Source organism: Crinia signifera, chromosome 2 (assembly GCF_055691185.1).
Source record: "Crinia signifera chromosome 2, ASM5569118v1, whole genome shotgun sequence".
Classification (NCBI taxonomy): Eukaryota; Metazoa; Chordata; class Amphibia; order Anura; family Myobatrachidae; genus Crinia; species Crinia signifera.
Genome location: NC_139218.1, coordinates 390,647,684 through 390,664,595, shown reverse-complemented (window position 1 = coordinate 390,664,595; position 16,912 = coordinate 390,647,684). Strand labels below are relative to the sequence as shown.

Below are 16,912 nucleotides of genomic sequence, written 5' to 3'. Positions count from 1 at the left end.
GCAAAAAAATCCTAGTGTGCGCAAGCACACATGGTCAATAAAGTTGATTCTATTCTATTCTAAGATTGACAATTAAAAATAGAAGACAGACAGAATGCAAGATAAACTAGTGTTGGTAACTGGTGTGGGCATATGTATAGGCAGTGCTACTACAGTCAGTAACTGGTGTGGGCATATGTACAGGCAGCACTACTACAGTCAGTAACTGGTGTGGGCATTTGTACAGGCAGCGCTACTGCTGTCGGCAAATGGTGTGGGCATATGTATCAGCAGCGCTACTGCTGTCGGCAAATGGTGTGGGCAAACCCACCCATATGCCCCATAGACATCTTTACATATCCACTAGAGCCACCTACTAGGGTTGCCAATCCAGGAGCATTTTTTCAATCCCGGAATTCGGGATTGAAAAATGCCCGATCCCGGGATTCCCGGGATCCCGGGATTGGCTTCCCTGATTAAAAAACCTGCCCCGGCCGCCCCGCATATTTACTTACATGTGCGGTGCGGCCGGGAGGGTGGGCGGCTGATTGATGCCGGGAGGCGGGCGGGTGAGCAGCCGGGAGGCGAGCGGGTGAGCAGCAGGAGCCGTGCAGGCAGGATACAGGAGCCGGTCAGGCGGGCGGGCGTGTCATGTTGGACGCGTCTGTGTGCAGCTGCTACTTGGCCTGTGCAGCGTGACCTCTGGCCTCGTCACGCTGCGCAGAGCCATACTGCCGGGTAAGGGAGAAGCCGGGCAGCGTCTGAGCATACGCTCAGACGCTGCCCGGCATTAGACTGCGCAGCAGATTAGATTCTGTTTATATTCCCCACATGTGGAGTATGTGCTGAAAGAGTTTCAGGGAAAGCGATACGCTACAAAGCGCCGGATAAGTCTGGAACTCCAATTGTGTTTGTTTGGTTGTTCTGGTGGAGGTTTCTAAGGAGAGCCTTTTCTTTCTGAAGTTGTGGACTATTCTGTCTGCTATTTGCGCACATTGTCTATTCTGTATAATTCACACAGGCTATCCTCATATGTCTGCCAGACCTGCTCACATCCCCCCACCACTCACATGTCTGTCAGACCGACCTACATGGCATTCCCATAACATCCTCACATGTCCACCAGACCCACCTACATGGCCTTCCCAGAGATCCTCACATGTCCACTAGACCCACTTACATGGCCTTCCCAGACATCCTCATATGTCTGCCAGACCTGCCCACATCCCACCCACCACTCACATGTCTGTCAGACCGACCTACATGGCATTCCCATAACATCCTCACATGTCCACCAGACCCACTTATATAGCCTTCCCAGAGATCCTCACATGTCCATAATATCTGCCTACATGACCCCCAGACACAGAGTCCATGAGATCAGTCCACATGACATTGGTTGTTGCAGACATATGGAGACTCACACCCACTGTCATTGCTGGAATGTTGGGGGGAGGATGTAAAGGTGACAGCACATGACCAAATAATGAGACAGAACACAGCAAGTATCCAAGATGGCCCATTGTGATATTAAACCTCCCTTCCATAGAGGGGGACCTTGGGAACTTTCTACCGGTACTCCTTCATGGTATGCCTCTACCAGAGATGATTATCCCATCTGTGATCTGTCACGACCAATCCGTTGCAGCTAGGATCATCTACTATATCCCCCCCCCCCCCCCCCCATGGCAGTACTGACTGTACAAACACATAAAAGTGACACGTGACAGACAGTTCTGAGGTCCTTCATTCTGACTATCAAATAAAAAAAGGTGGTGTCTTGTATCCAAAGTGTGCATTTTTAAATGGATCCAGAATAGGACACAGCCTCTTGCACAATTCCAAGGCCTACGTTTGGTGGGAAAAGAAGTCTGTTTGTAGAGAAGCCGCGTTATGCATGCGACAGGCAGTTTATGTACCAGGGTTGGCATGAGCTTTCTTATGCCGCCTTAGATTTGAGTGATCAGAAAAGCAGCGGCCGCATTGGGAAGACAAGGTGTGTGGAGACTGATTCCCCACTAGATGGCGCTGTCACACTCAAAAAAAGTTGTCACAATAAATCTTCGATAAGAAATTGCTTTTTACATATATTTTTGTTTAATAAAAAAGAAGAAAACCATGGTATACATTTAAAAATGAATAATGCGCATTTTCACAAAGGTATCATAACACTCAAATAAGACATACTAGACATACAACATATAACATATAAACTTATTTAGACACGGGCTGGCTATGAGGCTCACAACTGCATGTAATTACTTAATGAGACAATGGGCTTTTAAGCAAATATTTACCAGTCCACATGGAACGTCCTTTTCAATATACTGGGTGGAAGTAAGGAAACCAGGTCCTATATCTGAGCCATAGATTGTTGTTGGATCTCCGCAGTGGGTGTCCACTCCGTTATTTTGGAGGAGTAAATCTCAAGCTCCAGGCGCTGGTCCCATGAACGATGAGTGTCCCAGATCCCCAGTGGGATATTTGTAATCCAAAGGTATTTGTGGTGGCTAGTACAAAATAGGGCTCAAGCGGGCTCCAGAACGCGTTTCTCCGCCTTCAATATATTCGGCGGCTTCCTCAGCTGGATGCCCTGTCCCTCTCCTCGCCGATTTTTATAGTGTCATCTTTCGCGGGCTTCCGCGACTTCCGTATTTTGCGGGTCAAGCCTCCTTTTCAGGTTCTTATGTTGCGGCAGCTATTTTGCTTTACACTTCCGCTATCTGCGGATCAAGCCTCTTTTTCATTTGTGGTGGCCATCTTTATTTAGCTTTATATATCAAGCCTCACTCTCATTCACGGTGGCCATCTTTGTTTTAACTTTATATGTCAGCCCTGCGTTATTGTGCTCATGATTTCCGCCTTCTGCGGGTCAAGCCTCGCATTCGTATTCACACTGTGGCAGCCATATCTCCTTTTATTTGTTTTATAAACACAATCGCGGCCATCTTTATTTCAGTCCGCATATCACAACCCAGCAGCCATTTTTTGGGTTAGTAATACAACGGCGGCCATTTTTCTGGTGGGTTCTTCACATAAAGTCCATCCTACTAATGAGAGTCAATAACATGCAGTTTTTATTATTCATACATTTATTAAGCCTCTTATGCCTCATTATAAGCCGCTCAGCCCAAATATTTGCTTGCTCATTGTCCCATACCCATATGCCAGCTCCGTGTCTAAACAGTACCACATAACATGATTCTACATATTAAATTAGTCAAATTAACCCTATAAAGTTCACATGTACATTATAACACTTTCATCTGGATTTTATTTGCATTTAAATTTATACTGAGGCGTACATGTGAACTAATAATACACATCTAATTCATTTATGGTATTCAAAAAATGACATTTTTTTTATTTAAAATAAAATAAAAACAAAAATAAAAATAAATCTACACATAAATATAAAAATAAAAAATATTAATATTAATGACAAAAATACATATGAGTATAATAATAAAAATGATAAAAATGATAATAATATAATAATTCATGTATATTATCTCAATATACTAATTCATGCATGTTATCTCAAAAACTTCTCTATTATATATTATTTTTTATATAAAAACTTTATATTTCTTTATTTTACATTTTTGAAATATTTATACGTTCTTTCAGATGCTTCTATGGGACCCCGTTCATTAGTAAATATGAAGATCACTTTACACGCCAGATTATATCCTATCAGGTTATTTATAAATTCGAGACTAGATGCAAATCAATATCTCAGATTATTTATTTATTTATTTATTTACAGGTTCTTATATAGCGCAGCAGATTCCATTGCGCTTTACAATAGTAGACAGTGATAAAACAAACTGGGTAACAACATACAGACTTGGAGGTAGGAGGGCCCTGCTGCAAGCTTACAATCTATAGGATTACATATTAACCAAAGGGAAAGGAGTTTGGGTGGGGGGGGGGGAAAGGGGGGGGGAGGAAGGGAAGGAGAGAGAGAATGGGAAATGGAAGGGAGGTACATACTATCAAGAGAACATCTATAGGAGGAAGGATCCACCTATCTTCTGGGGAGGGAAAAACAGCTAGGATACTATCCCTGTTTTCCACTCTCCCGCTCGGACAGAAACACACACACACCAGATAAGATCTAACCCACTAAACCTATCGAACCTTATTAAACCGGAAATTTACCCACTAAAACAATTATTATTCCATTATCCTAAATGCCATTCATCTCAATCGTATCGTTCAAACAATGTGGGGTCAATGTTCTCAAACAGAAAATCCAGTAGGCTTCCTTTCTGCACAACTGGGTATATCTGTCTACCCCTCTAACCGTATGTTTAACTTGTTCAATTCCTATCATTGTGATATTTTTTTGTTTCACCTTTTTGACAGAAAGTCATATGTTTGTAGAGACTGTTGGTTCTTGACATCCCCATGATGTCTTCTGTGTTCCATATACCTAACATGGAGGTTTCTTATTGTTCTACCCACGTATTGAAGCCCGCATCCGCAGGTCAATATGTATATGATATATTCAGTTCTACAATTCATGAAATTTTTTATAGGGAAGATATCTTTTGTTATTTGTGATTTGAAATTAACATATTTTCTATCTAAATTTTTACATGAAAGGCACTTTTCATTGCCACATACGTGGTATCCCGCTGGTTTTTCTGGTAGCCATGTTGGCTTTAGGCTATTATTTCTATTTTTATCTTTATACATGCTGGGGGCCAGTTTTGTTTTTAGATTTTTGGATTGTCTGAAAACCACTGTGTTATTAATATTAATTTCCGGTCTAATATATTCATCAAGTTCAAGCAGGTACATATTTTTCTTTACAATCTTTTTTATTTTGTTAGCTTGTGTATTAAACTGTGTAACAAAAAACGGACCTCCTCCTCTTTCACTTTTTTGTTGTTTTTGTGGGTTAGATTTTAGTAGATCCCCTCTCTCTCTATCTTTTCTACTACTTCAAAAGATTCTTTTAGTAGTCTATCCGGATAGCCCTGTTCAGCAAATGCATCATACAGATTTTTACTCTGGGCTTTAAAGGCAATGTGTGACGAGCAATTCCTTTTAATTCTCATAAATTGACTTTTGGGGATATTATTTTTCCATTTATCATAATGATTACTTTTATAATTCAGGTAGCGGTTCTGGTCAACACTCTTCACATACGTTTCCGTAGTGATGACCCCTTCTTTTACAGTGAGAGCGATATCCAGGAAATTAACCTTCTCCTTGTGAAATGTGCTAGTGAATTTAAGACCAAATTAATTCAAATTTAAACTATTAGTGAATTGAGTGACCGAATCCAAATCCCCATCCCAAACAAAAATTAAATCATCTATATACCTGCCATAAAGGACCAGGCTCGCCCCCAGTCCGCCCCCCCAGATGTGCCGCTCCTCGAAGCGACCCATAAAGAGGTTGGCGAAACTTGGGGCGAACCTGGTCCCCATGGCAGTCCCCCGTGACTGTAAAAAATAATGTGAATCGAAAATAAAATAATTGTGTGTTAATATAAACTTAATAGCCTGTAAAATAAATGTGCGAAGTTGGGGTGACATGTCCTTATCCATAGATAAATAATATTCTACTGCTGATATTCCTAATGTATGATCAATATTTGAATACAGTGACTCTACATCACACGTGATAAAATAATAACCCTCTTTCCACACCACTTCATTAATTTTACTTAAAAAGTGTGTTGTGTCTTTAATATGTGAATTTAATTCTACTACATATTTCTGAAGGTGGCTATCCACAAAAAAAGATAAATTATTGGTCATTGATCCTATCCCGGCAATAATGGGTCTGCCGGGGGGATTGATTAGAGTTTTATGGATTTTAGGCAGAAAATAATATGTGGATGTGACCGGGTGCGGAATAAACAAAAAAGTGCTGGTTTCCCTGGATATCGCTCCCACTGCAATACCTTCATCCAAAAGGTGCCTTAATTCCCCTTGGAATTTAGCCGTTGGACTTTCGGACAGTTTTATATAATAATCCTCATTATTCAATTGTCTATAGGCCTCCTTGAGGTAGTCCTCCGTTTCCATGAGGACCACCCCCCCTCCTTTATCTGCCTGTTTTATAGTAAGATTTGGATCATCACACATTGCCTTCATTGCCTCTCTTTCCTGCTTAGTGAGATTATCTTTTACCTTCATTTTATCTGTTTTGGCGCATAATTCTCTAAACTCCTCCAGGGTGTTTTTATAATGGAATGTTGGGGGGAGGATGTAAAGGTGACAGCACATGACCAAATAATGAGACAGAACACAGCAAGTATCCAAGATGGCCCATTGTGATATTAAACCTTCGCTTCATAGAGGGGGACCTTGGGAACTTTCTACCGGTACTCCTTCATGGTATGCCTCTACCAGAGATGATTATCCCATCTGTGATCTGTCACGACCAATCCGTTGCAGCTAGGATCATCTACTATATCCCCCCCCCCCCATGGCAGTACTGACTGTACAAACACATAAAAGTGACACGTGACAGACAGTTCTGAGGTCCTTCATTCTGAGTAACAAATAAAAAAAGGTGGTGTCTTGTATCCAAAGTGTGCATTTTTAAATGGATCCAGAATAGGACACAGCCTCTTGCACAATTCCAAGGCCTACGTTTGGTGGGAAAAGAAGTCTGTTTGTAGAGAAGCCGCGTTATGCATGCGACAGGCAGTTTATGTACCAGGGTTGGCATGAGCTTTCTTATGCCGCCTTAGATTTGAGTGATCAGAAAAGCAGCGGCCGCATTGGGAACACAGAAATGGCCTCTCCCCGGTGTGCGTGCGCTGGTGCGTGACAAGACTGGGTCTATGGGAAAAGCATCTGCCGCATTCTGAGCACTTAAATGGTTTCTCGCCAGAGTGTAGCCGCTGATGCCTGCTGAGGGCCGACGTGTCTGCAAAACATCTCCCGCACACCGGGCATGGAAATGGCTTCTGTCCGGTGTGAGTGCGCAAATGTTTCTCCATGTCGGCTTTCTTGGAAAAACATTTGCCGCATTCCATGCACCTAAACGGCTTCTCCCCGGAGTGAATCCGCTTATGTGTAGTAAGGGCAGAGCTGCAGTAAAAACATCTCCCACACTCCAGGCATGAAAATGGCCGCTCCCCTGTGTGTGTTCTGTGATGGTATATTAGACTTGACCGCTGATGAAAGGATTTCCCACAGTAAGAGCAGTGAAAAGGTTTGTCCTCGGTGTGACATCGCTGGTGGGCGGTAAGAGCCAGTTTGGAGATGAATCGAAAGCCGCAGACCGAGCACCTATACAGATTACTGGCGCTATGCGTTTGCTGATGGGTGACGAGGGCTGAATGATTAGGGAAACATTGCTGACACTCCGAGCACTGATGCGTCATCTCAGGATAGTGTGAGGAGGCGTGCGGACCTGTAGGGGACAAAAGTACTGAGATCAACCCTCTGTACATCAGCGGATGTGTCGCAGCATCATGTGTGAGACATTCTGTGCAGCTATACATATGTACATCAGCTTATAAGCATCAAATGTATATAAATAGAAATACAGTGATGTCGGCGATGCTGTGCCAGCGGGGGAGAGAACATCTCACCTGCCATAGTCAAAGTGCCCACAGGACCGCTGACAGTGGCACAGCTTGAACTTGTCGCACACCAAAGCTATTATTGCAGCATCGCCAAACTCTATATTGTGTACATATAGCTTTTAAAGGCCGGGGGTCCTCCAGCTTGGAGTGGCCCCCTCCCCACCACCTAGCCTGTTTTTAACTATTATTGGTCTCCAGTATCCACAGACTGCACATTGAGAGGCACTGACCGGGAGTCCTACATATTTATACAGTTTGTCAGTTTTAGAGATGAGTTTGGGGGCACGGGGGCCCCCTACTTGGTGTGGCCCAGCTGATTTGGGGGTTGCACAGTATAAGACTTCATTTATAACTGTGTTTTTCCTAACAAAACACTTCTTAGTACTTTAATTAATAACCTCTCACCTATGTAACCTGTATGAACATAAAGCCTTCTAATTAACACCTTAGTCCAGTGGTTCCCAAACTTGCTTCTTAAGGACCCCCAACAGTGCATGTTTTCAGGTCTCCTCACAGAATCACAACTACAATTAACTGCACCTGTGGTTCTTTTAATGCTACAGCACATTACTAGGAATAAACATTGGAGATATTAAACAAATAGAGATTGACATTCTACTTTTAATACCCCTATAACCCAAAGTCTAAACGTGTGTCATATCGCATGTGTTTTACATCCAATCCAATGTCCCGTGTATCAAATCGGATCCGGCAATTGCCTGGCTGCCACAAGGATTTGTCAGATCTCGCATCCATGGCTGGGATCGCATACAATATCTGCTAAAAGGACTGCATTTGGTGTATCATTTGCAATACCCAGGAATGGCCAGTTGAGTTAGGCAAGATTTGGCATGAGACACCTTGCGCTAGTGCAGGGGTGGACAACCAGAAGCAATGAGACCAAAATATGTTATGGTAAGATTAAAATCAGATACCATGCAGAAAATGGGTGTGTCTTAGCTCTCACAAGGCCACGCCCCATTTTTTAAATGGGTTGTGGCCTAGCTGGCACTAGGTCATGCCCCATTTTTGTGTTCACACCTTTGTAAACATTTTCTAGGAGCATGACCTTGTGTCAAACCTCAGATTGTAGTTAGGCTGGGGGTGAGAGAAACACATTGAAAATGCACAATTTCAGTAAATAAAGGTAGAAACAGGTAGCAGCAGTAGATGTCCCAACAGCTGCTACTGCTACCTGTTTCTACCTTTATGGAATAAAAGGATTTCTTCATACTTGAGTGCCGATTCTGACTCCTTCCATGCTGTGTGGGGGTAAGTCTACTGTATTGCTTAACTTATGGACCAGGCACTTTGATTATACTTTGCCTAGGAGTGCCATCCTGTGACCTCAATATCTGTCTATATTTTTATTTCTCTCCCACCCCCCCAATTCTAGTATCTATCAACACATACACTGCCCTCTAGCTACACGTGTTTCGCATTTCTTCCTCAGGTTAGCCTGAGGAGGAAATGCGAAACACATGTAGCTAGGGGGCAGAGTATGTGTTGATAAAAGGGGAATATATTGTGCTTGTATTTATACTATAATAATAGGATGTAGAATACCTATGTTTTTGACCAGTAATGTGAACAGATCAAACAAGGTCTCTGTCACGACCCTAGTCGGCGATTCCCCAGATACGACAATCTGAGAATCGCGGCCACGTGACACTTCTACTGAGTATCCCAAGCGTGTGCGTATTTCACCACGATTCCGCTTGCCACCAATCAAAGTAAGCTTTTTGGACTTAGTCCGCGACAGCTTTGATTTTGCCGACACACCAAATTATGATTTACACGGTAGCGCTCTGGTGAATTCGTCAGAGGCTTGGGCTGGAAAACAGCAGATACCAGAACTAATTATGACTTTTCAATTAAGTGAAAACACTACAAGGCTCACAGTATATTACAGAAAACATAAGTTACAAGATATATGATTAATAGGTAAGTCAAACGTAAAAAACAGTTTCGAAATAAAAACAAAATGGGAATAAAGAAACAAACCCCTTCAAGGACACACAGCATGAAGCTGGGTTTGGAGTGGAAATCTCTCCGGATACTGGATCATTTCAGAGACAGGTATCGGACCCATCCCATTCCCAAGAAAATGAACAATATGTCTTGTGAGACACATACTTTTAAGATTTGCAAAACACACACAATCACAGCCCCCACCTCAGGAATCTCCCTGTCCAGGGGTTTCCTTAGGATATACCCAGGGGCTGGCTAATTGACTTCCCTTTTGAAGATGAGCAATTTAGCCATTCAATCTCCCCCTGGGGCCTCTTAATTCTTATCTCAAATAAGGTGTCATTCTAGAGTTCTAAGGGAATTGCTTTCCTGACATCTCTCTGGTCTGGGAAGACATTTGCCAGAGATCCTGGACTTCAGTACAAGTTTTATAGATGCAGGGGGGAAGGAGATAACCTCTGCTTTCCTGTTGAGTTTTCAAACAGATGGAATAACCTTTTTACCCACAATTTTTTCATAAAAATACAGGATGAGTAGATAGCACACCATATCAGAAACAGTATTGTAAACAGAGCATGGACTTCAAAGGAAAGAGATCCCATCTGCCTTCCTGCTTCACTCCCCAGTCCTCCCAACCATCCAGGGCAAAGGCAGGTCACTTTCTCCATTACATTTACAATTAGGGCAGAATGGCGTGGTACAATTACGCTCCTTCTGGCATAAAAATGGCGGTCGGTCATGACAAGATGGCATCCAATCATGACAGTCTCACTCACATATCTCACAGGAGACCCCTGTGTAAATTGCTGTAATAGGAACAGCCTGCTGAATGCCCATCTATGCTGGACCATTAAACAAAGAAAATTATTAAGAAGCTGACAATACCAGGAAGCACCAAAGGATGGCACTGTCCCACTAAAATTAGACTGCAAAGATCAAAGTGTGGAGAATTGTGAATTATTCAATTTATACTGTTACGTTTGTTTCTATTCATGTCTGGGCAGCAAGCCAGTAATATAAATTGATACAAATTGCACATGAGACCTACTTAAAGTATACAACATTAACATCCTCACCTGGAGATGCTATGTATCAACTGCAAACCCTTCTATTCTGGCCTAGTGAGAGTGCACATCCATCCTTTCCTGCACAAAGGAAGCCCGCCAGCATATCTGACATGAAGTAAAAACACCCGGACTCTGTTCATAGTGCTGGGTGACTTCAACAGAACTAACCTAAGCCAGGAGATACCTAAGTTCAAACAACAAGTCATGTGCCCCACCAGAGAAGGGCGTACCCTTGACCACTGCTACACCACCTTTAAATCTGCCTTCCGGTCAATCCCCCATGCTGCACTCGGACTATCTGACCACTGCCTCTCTCCCACCTACTCCCTACCTATATGCAAAAGTGGAGAGCGGCTAAGCCTGTCATCAAGACAGTTAAGAAATGGACTAATGAGGGGAAGATGTCCTGCCTCGACTGCACAGACTGGAGGGTCTATGAAGCCTCTGCAACTGACCTTAATGGCCTGACTGACACTGTCACATAAGCTACTGTGAGGAGAGGACATGTGTATACCCACCAAGACCTACCGCATCTTCAAAAACAACAAGCCTTGGTTCAACGCCGAGATCAGACAATTCTGCCGAGCCAAAGAGGCCTACAGCAGTGGTGACAGAGCACAAAAGAACTGAGCCAGGAACTCCCTCACAAAAGAAATCAGGCTAGCAAAAAAGTTATTCTCTGACAAGCTGACAAATGACCTGTCCACTATGACCCTGGGTCTGTGTGGAAAGGAATGCAATCTATAACCAGCTACAAGAAAACACCCAAACCCACGGCCATGTACCAAGACCTAGCTGATGAGCTGAACAACTTCTATTGCAGGTTAAAAAAGTAGTCCACTGTGAACCAAACCATACCCTCTGTGCTGCCCCAAATGTCGACAGCCAACTCCAGTCACTCCAGGTCACCCAAGTAGAAGTGGAGATGTTCAAGAGGGCCAAACCAAGGAAAGCACCAGGTCCTGACGGGGTGTCACCATCTGCCCTGAGAGTATGCACTGGTCAACTTTCCCCCATATTCACCAGGATCTTCAACAAATCACTGGAGCTACACGAGGTTCCCTCCTGCTTCAAAAGCTCCACTATTGTTCCGGTCCTCAAGAAATCCACTATTACAAATCTGAACGACTACTAGGCAATAGCTCTGACGACTGTGATCATGAAAACATTTGAGCGCCTGGTACTGAACCACCTGAAAGCTGTGACTGGCCACTAGCTAGACCCCCTCCAGTTCACCTACCGATCAAATCGATGCATTGAGAACGCAGTCAACCTGGGCCTGCACTACATTCTGCAGCACCTGGATATGCCTGGGACCTATGCAAGGGTTCTGTTTGTCAACTTCAGCTCGGCTTTCAACACAATCATCCCCAACATCCTCCACCCCAAACTACTCCATCTAGGAGTCCCTGAAGCCACGTGTTCTCGGATTGTGGACTTTCTGACTGATAGAAAACAAGTTGTGAAAGCAGGGGAATTCACCTCCCAAATGCCGTCCATCAGCACAGGAGCCCCCCAGGGCTGTGTACTCTCACCCCTGGTCTTCTCCCTGAACACCAATGACTGCACCTCAGAAGCGCAATCAGTAAAGATAATCAAATTCGCAGATGACACTACTGTCATTCGCCTTATCAAGGACGGGGATGAATCGGCATACAGACAAGAAGTGGACCGATTGGCCCGGTGGTGCAGCAGCAACCATATTGAGCTCAACCCACTCAAGGAAGAAGGCTGTTGGTGTTCCTCCGCTAACAATTGCTAACAGTGTGGTGTTGCTAGTGGACTCCTTCAAGTTCCTAGGAACCACAATATCCCGAGACCTTAAATGGGGGCCCAACAATACTATACTATTGTTGGAAAAGTGCAGCAGAGGCAACTGAGGAAGTTCAACATCCCACAGAAGCTTCTGCTCCTCTTCTACTCTGCGATTGTGGAGTCTGTACTGTGCTCCTTAATGTGATGTATATGTCTTGATTTGAATCTCTTTATTTCGCATCAAAACAGTGGGAGTTTCCTTATTAGATATTACCAATAAAGATGGTAGGATCCCCTACTTTTTATAATAGGGATATTGATCCCCACCAGATTTCTCTGAACCAAATCGTTAAATGGAATGCATCCGCCTTTCAACTTCTTTTATTTTTGCTTTTGTGCCCATGTATTCAAGTTGGTCAGGATAGCTATTAAACTTTAAGCGTCTCTCTCTACCCACCACACCATAGGGTATTAATACAGTCATAAGCAGACTCCACAACCACTTCCCCCATTTTGTGAACCTGTACATCAAGCCGGAGGTCCCCCCGGACTGATAGGGCCCTACAGGGAAAGTCTGTAACTGTGGCAAGATGCCCAACCATTTCTGGTATACTCTAAACTAGCATTGGTATACCCTCTGGAATACATAAAAGGGACTGACCACTCAGGAAATCCACCTTCAAATTGAAGACTCCTGTTTGGAAGATGTCAGATAAGGCTGGAATGCCAATCTCCGGCCAGAAGATCGCCCTCAACTCCAACTGGGCGATAGCTAAGTGGCAGTCTTATAGAGACTAAGGGCCTTATTGTAGTTTACTCTTTCTGACAAAATCCTTCTTAGATGGACAAAACCATGTGCACTGCAGGGGGGCAGATGTAAAATATGCAGAGAGTGTTAGATTTGGGTGAGTTATTTTGTTTCTGTGCAGGGAAAATACTGACTGCTTTATTTTTACACTGCAATATAGATCTCACTTTGAAGTAAAACCCACCCAAATCTAATTATCTCTGCACAAGTAACATCTGCCCCACCTGCAGTGCACATGGTTTTGTCCATCTAAGAAGGATTTTGTCAGAAAGAATGAACTAGTATAAGGCCCTAAATGTCTCTGAAACATCAGAGGAAACGGGACAGCTCCCCACTCTCATGAAATGAAAAGACGATCCTTCAGAGACAAAACTTTAATGGACACGGGAGTCAGGCATAAGAGTTTGTTTGTTAGTCTAGCATCACCCCCTGCAAGGAACCACGCCCTCAATGGCGCATAAAGAGTCAAGGCAATTACCCTTTTCATAACCCAGTATACTCCCCTTTGAGGAGAGGATTTCGAGGGATCGCCCCATGCTTGATCCAATAGCAGGTGTTTCTATGACGGACCTGCATAGATGTACAGACTCTGGCACGTGGGATGGGAAATTCTGTAAGCATGACTGGGGAGCCTTGCATTTGCCATCTAGGTAGAAAACTCCCAGGAGAGCAGAAAGTGCAGTGCAGACTGAGGGAATGATCAATGATCTGTGTCATTCGATAGACCCACTGTCACACCATCAAAGTAGTCCGGAGTTCACGGAGCCCATCTGCGGACTGTACCATAATCAGCATGTGGTCCAGGCACTCTAATGCTGCTTTCCCACTGCCTACACGGGTAATGACCCGTTTTTTTTAAACGGGTCTTTAAACGGGTAAGAGCCATAAGACTCTTTCCCACTGCAGCTTTTAAACGGTAAATTACCGTTTAAAAGCTGTTTTTGTCACATTCCCACTTACCCGTTTAAAAACCCGTTTAAGCAGTGTAAAGATAGGGGGGGGGGGGGAGAATTAAAAAAAAAAAAAACGGCGTGGGGTCCCCCCCACTGCCGTAACCAGCACCAGGCTGAAAGAGCCGGGGCTGGTAATAAAAAATCAGGAAACCCGACAAATAGGGGTTCCCTGATTTTTTACAACCAGCCCCAGGCTCCAGGTCCGGGGCTGGTTCCCAAAATACGGGGGACAAAATGACTAGGGGTCCCCCGTATTTTAAGAACCAGCCCCAGACCAAACAAGCCAGCAGGGTAATGTCACAGCCGGGGGACACTTATAATATAAGGTCCCGCGGCCAAAACATTCTCCCTACCGACCAGTCAGCCTGGCCAGGGGCCCTGGGGGAGTGGGGACCCCCCCAATAAAGGGGTCCCCCCCCTCCAGGACTTACCTGACCAGGCTGAAGCCTGGTGCTGTCCTCGATGCCCCTGGGCGGTGGGCATCGAGCTGATGGTATGGTGTAAAAAATAGAATAAAAACCATTGTCTTTTACTGGTGAACTATGAGTCCCAGCAAGCCTCCCCCGCAAGCTGGGACTTGGAGAACCACAAGTCCCAGCCTGCGGGGCATTAAAGGGCCCGCTGGGTCTTGTAGTGCCACAGTAAAAGAAAGAGTTAAATAAACACACTGACACACGTGAAAAATAAAAGTTTAATACATACATAACACATACATACTGATACTTACCTATCTTGAGCCCGTAGGTAGCCCTGGTCCTGATGTCCTGGTCCGTGTCGGCGTCTGTATCCATGTCGGCATCCCTGTCGGCGACGGCGTCGGCGGTCCGGAGTCCGAAGAAATCCATTTGGGAAGCTGTGGAAGGAAACCATACTCACCTGTCCCAGCGCGACGTAGTCCAGGTAAGGTCTTTGCAAAAGAAACAAACCGACACCCGAACCAAGCGAACAGGCAGAGAGCCGCACGGTGTGTTTACATCGTGCGGCTCCGCCCCCGAATGCCGCTATTGGCCGCCTTGCCGCCTAGCGGCCAATCAGGAGCCGCTAGGCCGCAAGGCGGCCAATAGCGGCATTCGGGAGGCGGAGCCGCACGATGTAAACAAACACACGTGCGTCTCCGTCAGTCCGGTCTGGTTTCGGGTGTCGGTTTTTTTTTTTTGCAAAGACCTTACCTGGACTACGTCGCGCTGGGACAGGTGAGTATGGTTTCCTTCCACAGCTTCCCAAATGGATTTCTTCGGACTCCGGACCGCCGACGCCGTCGCCGACAGGGATGCCGACATGGATACAGACGCCGACACGGACCAGGACATCAGGACCAGGGCTACCTACGGGCTCAAGATAGGTAAGTATCAGTATGTATGTGTTATGTATGTATTAAACTTTTATTTTTCACGTGTGTCAGTGTGTTTATTTAACTCTTTCTTTTACTGTGGCACTACAAGACCCAGCGGGCCCTTTAATGCCCCGCAGGCTGGGACTTGTGGTTCTCCAAGTCCCAGCTTGCGGGGGAGGCTTGCTGGGACTCATAGTTCACCAGTAAAAGACAATGGTTTTTATTCTATTTTTTACACCATACCATCAGCTCGATGCCCACCGCCCAGGGGCATCGAGGACAGCACCAGGCTTCAGCCTGGTCAGGTAAGTCCTGGAGGGGGGGGACCCCTTTATTGGGGGGGTCCCCACTCCCCCAGGGCCCCTGGCCAGGCTGACTGGTCGGTAGGGAGAATGTTTTGGCCGCGGGACCTTATATTATAAGTGTCCCCCGGCTGTGACATTACCCTGCTGGCTTGTTTGGTCTGGGGCTGGTTCTTAAAATACGGGGGACCCCTAGTCATTTTGTCCCCCGTATTTTGGGAACCAGCCCCGGACCTGGAGCCTGGGGCTGGTTGTAAAAAATCAGGGAACCCCTATTTGTCGGGTTTCCTGATTTTTTTAATACCAGCCCCGGCTCCTTCAGCCTGGTGCTGGTTACGGCAGTGGGGGGGGACCCCATGCCGTTTTTTTTTTAACGTGTAAGGGCTACCCCTTTCCCACTGCCGAAAAAACGGCTCTTACACGTTAAAAACACTGCTTTTTACACGGGTAACAAAAACCGGTATTTGTTACCCGTGTAAAGCAACCTGGAGCTTTCCCACTGCAGCTCTAGCCGTTTAAAAAGGCTAAAAAAACGGCATTTACACGTGTAAAGCCTGCAGTGGGAAAGGGGCATAACTTAGATACCCTGCCGACTAAGATCGGCCTTCATGATCGCCAACATAAATAAGGCACAGCATATAGCATGTTGTAGCTTTAACCCAAGAATCAACCTTGAAACTTGAATGCGTAATCTCCTTGAGACCACTTAAATAACTGAAAATCTGCGATGCTGCCTCCCGCCATACAGCTGAGACCCAACAAGGATGACCTCCTAATGTGGAGTCCTCCAGTGCATCTGCTTCCTCAGTGAGGAAAAACTTGGCTGAAGGCTTAGAGCCCATTCCCCAAAACAACCAGGACTGCTTGCCATCAAAACCTTGTTTTCTGCTTGCCATCAAGCCTGGAGGGTCCAGTGATCTGCATTTGAGATTTTAAGAAACTCTGACCCCTATGCTTGTCTGAATTCTAAAGGTGGCAAGAGGTAATGGAACAGAGCCCAGAGGAACCATAGAGGGCTAAAAGCAGACTAAGAAGCTCAGCACACACTGGCAGTGCATACGCCCATCTATCTACTGCCATTGAACGGAAAGGGTCAGAGACACCCTTCATGCCAAGCAGCGCCAGGCTCCAAACTGACTAACAAAAGGAAGCGCAGTGTATCTACCTTATCTGTAACTAAATT

The 16,912-nt window shown here is 45.0% G+C and overlaps 1 protein-coding gene across 1 annotated transcript; it reads right to left on the bottom strand.

Annotated features, from left to right (window-relative positions):
• Positions 1-3,709: 3,709 nt before the first annotated feature.
• On the bottom strand, positions 3,710-8,910 carry LOC146058218 (uncharacterized). Its single transcript, XM_083170361.1, has one exon. The coding sequence runs from the start codon at positions 7,454-7,456 to the stop codon at positions 6,656-6,658; it is 801 nt and encodes a 266-aa protein (XP_083026487.1). The 5' UTR covers positions 7,457-8,910; the 3' UTR covers positions 3,710-6,655.
• Positions 8,911-16,912: the final 8,002 nt, after the last annotated feature.

What these genes read in the sequence shown, in the direction of transcription:
- LOC146058218 (XM_083170361.1), bottom strand. Translation starts at nt 7,456, where the DNA reads ATGTATAGCTGCACAGAATGTCTCACACATGATGCTGCGACACATCCG.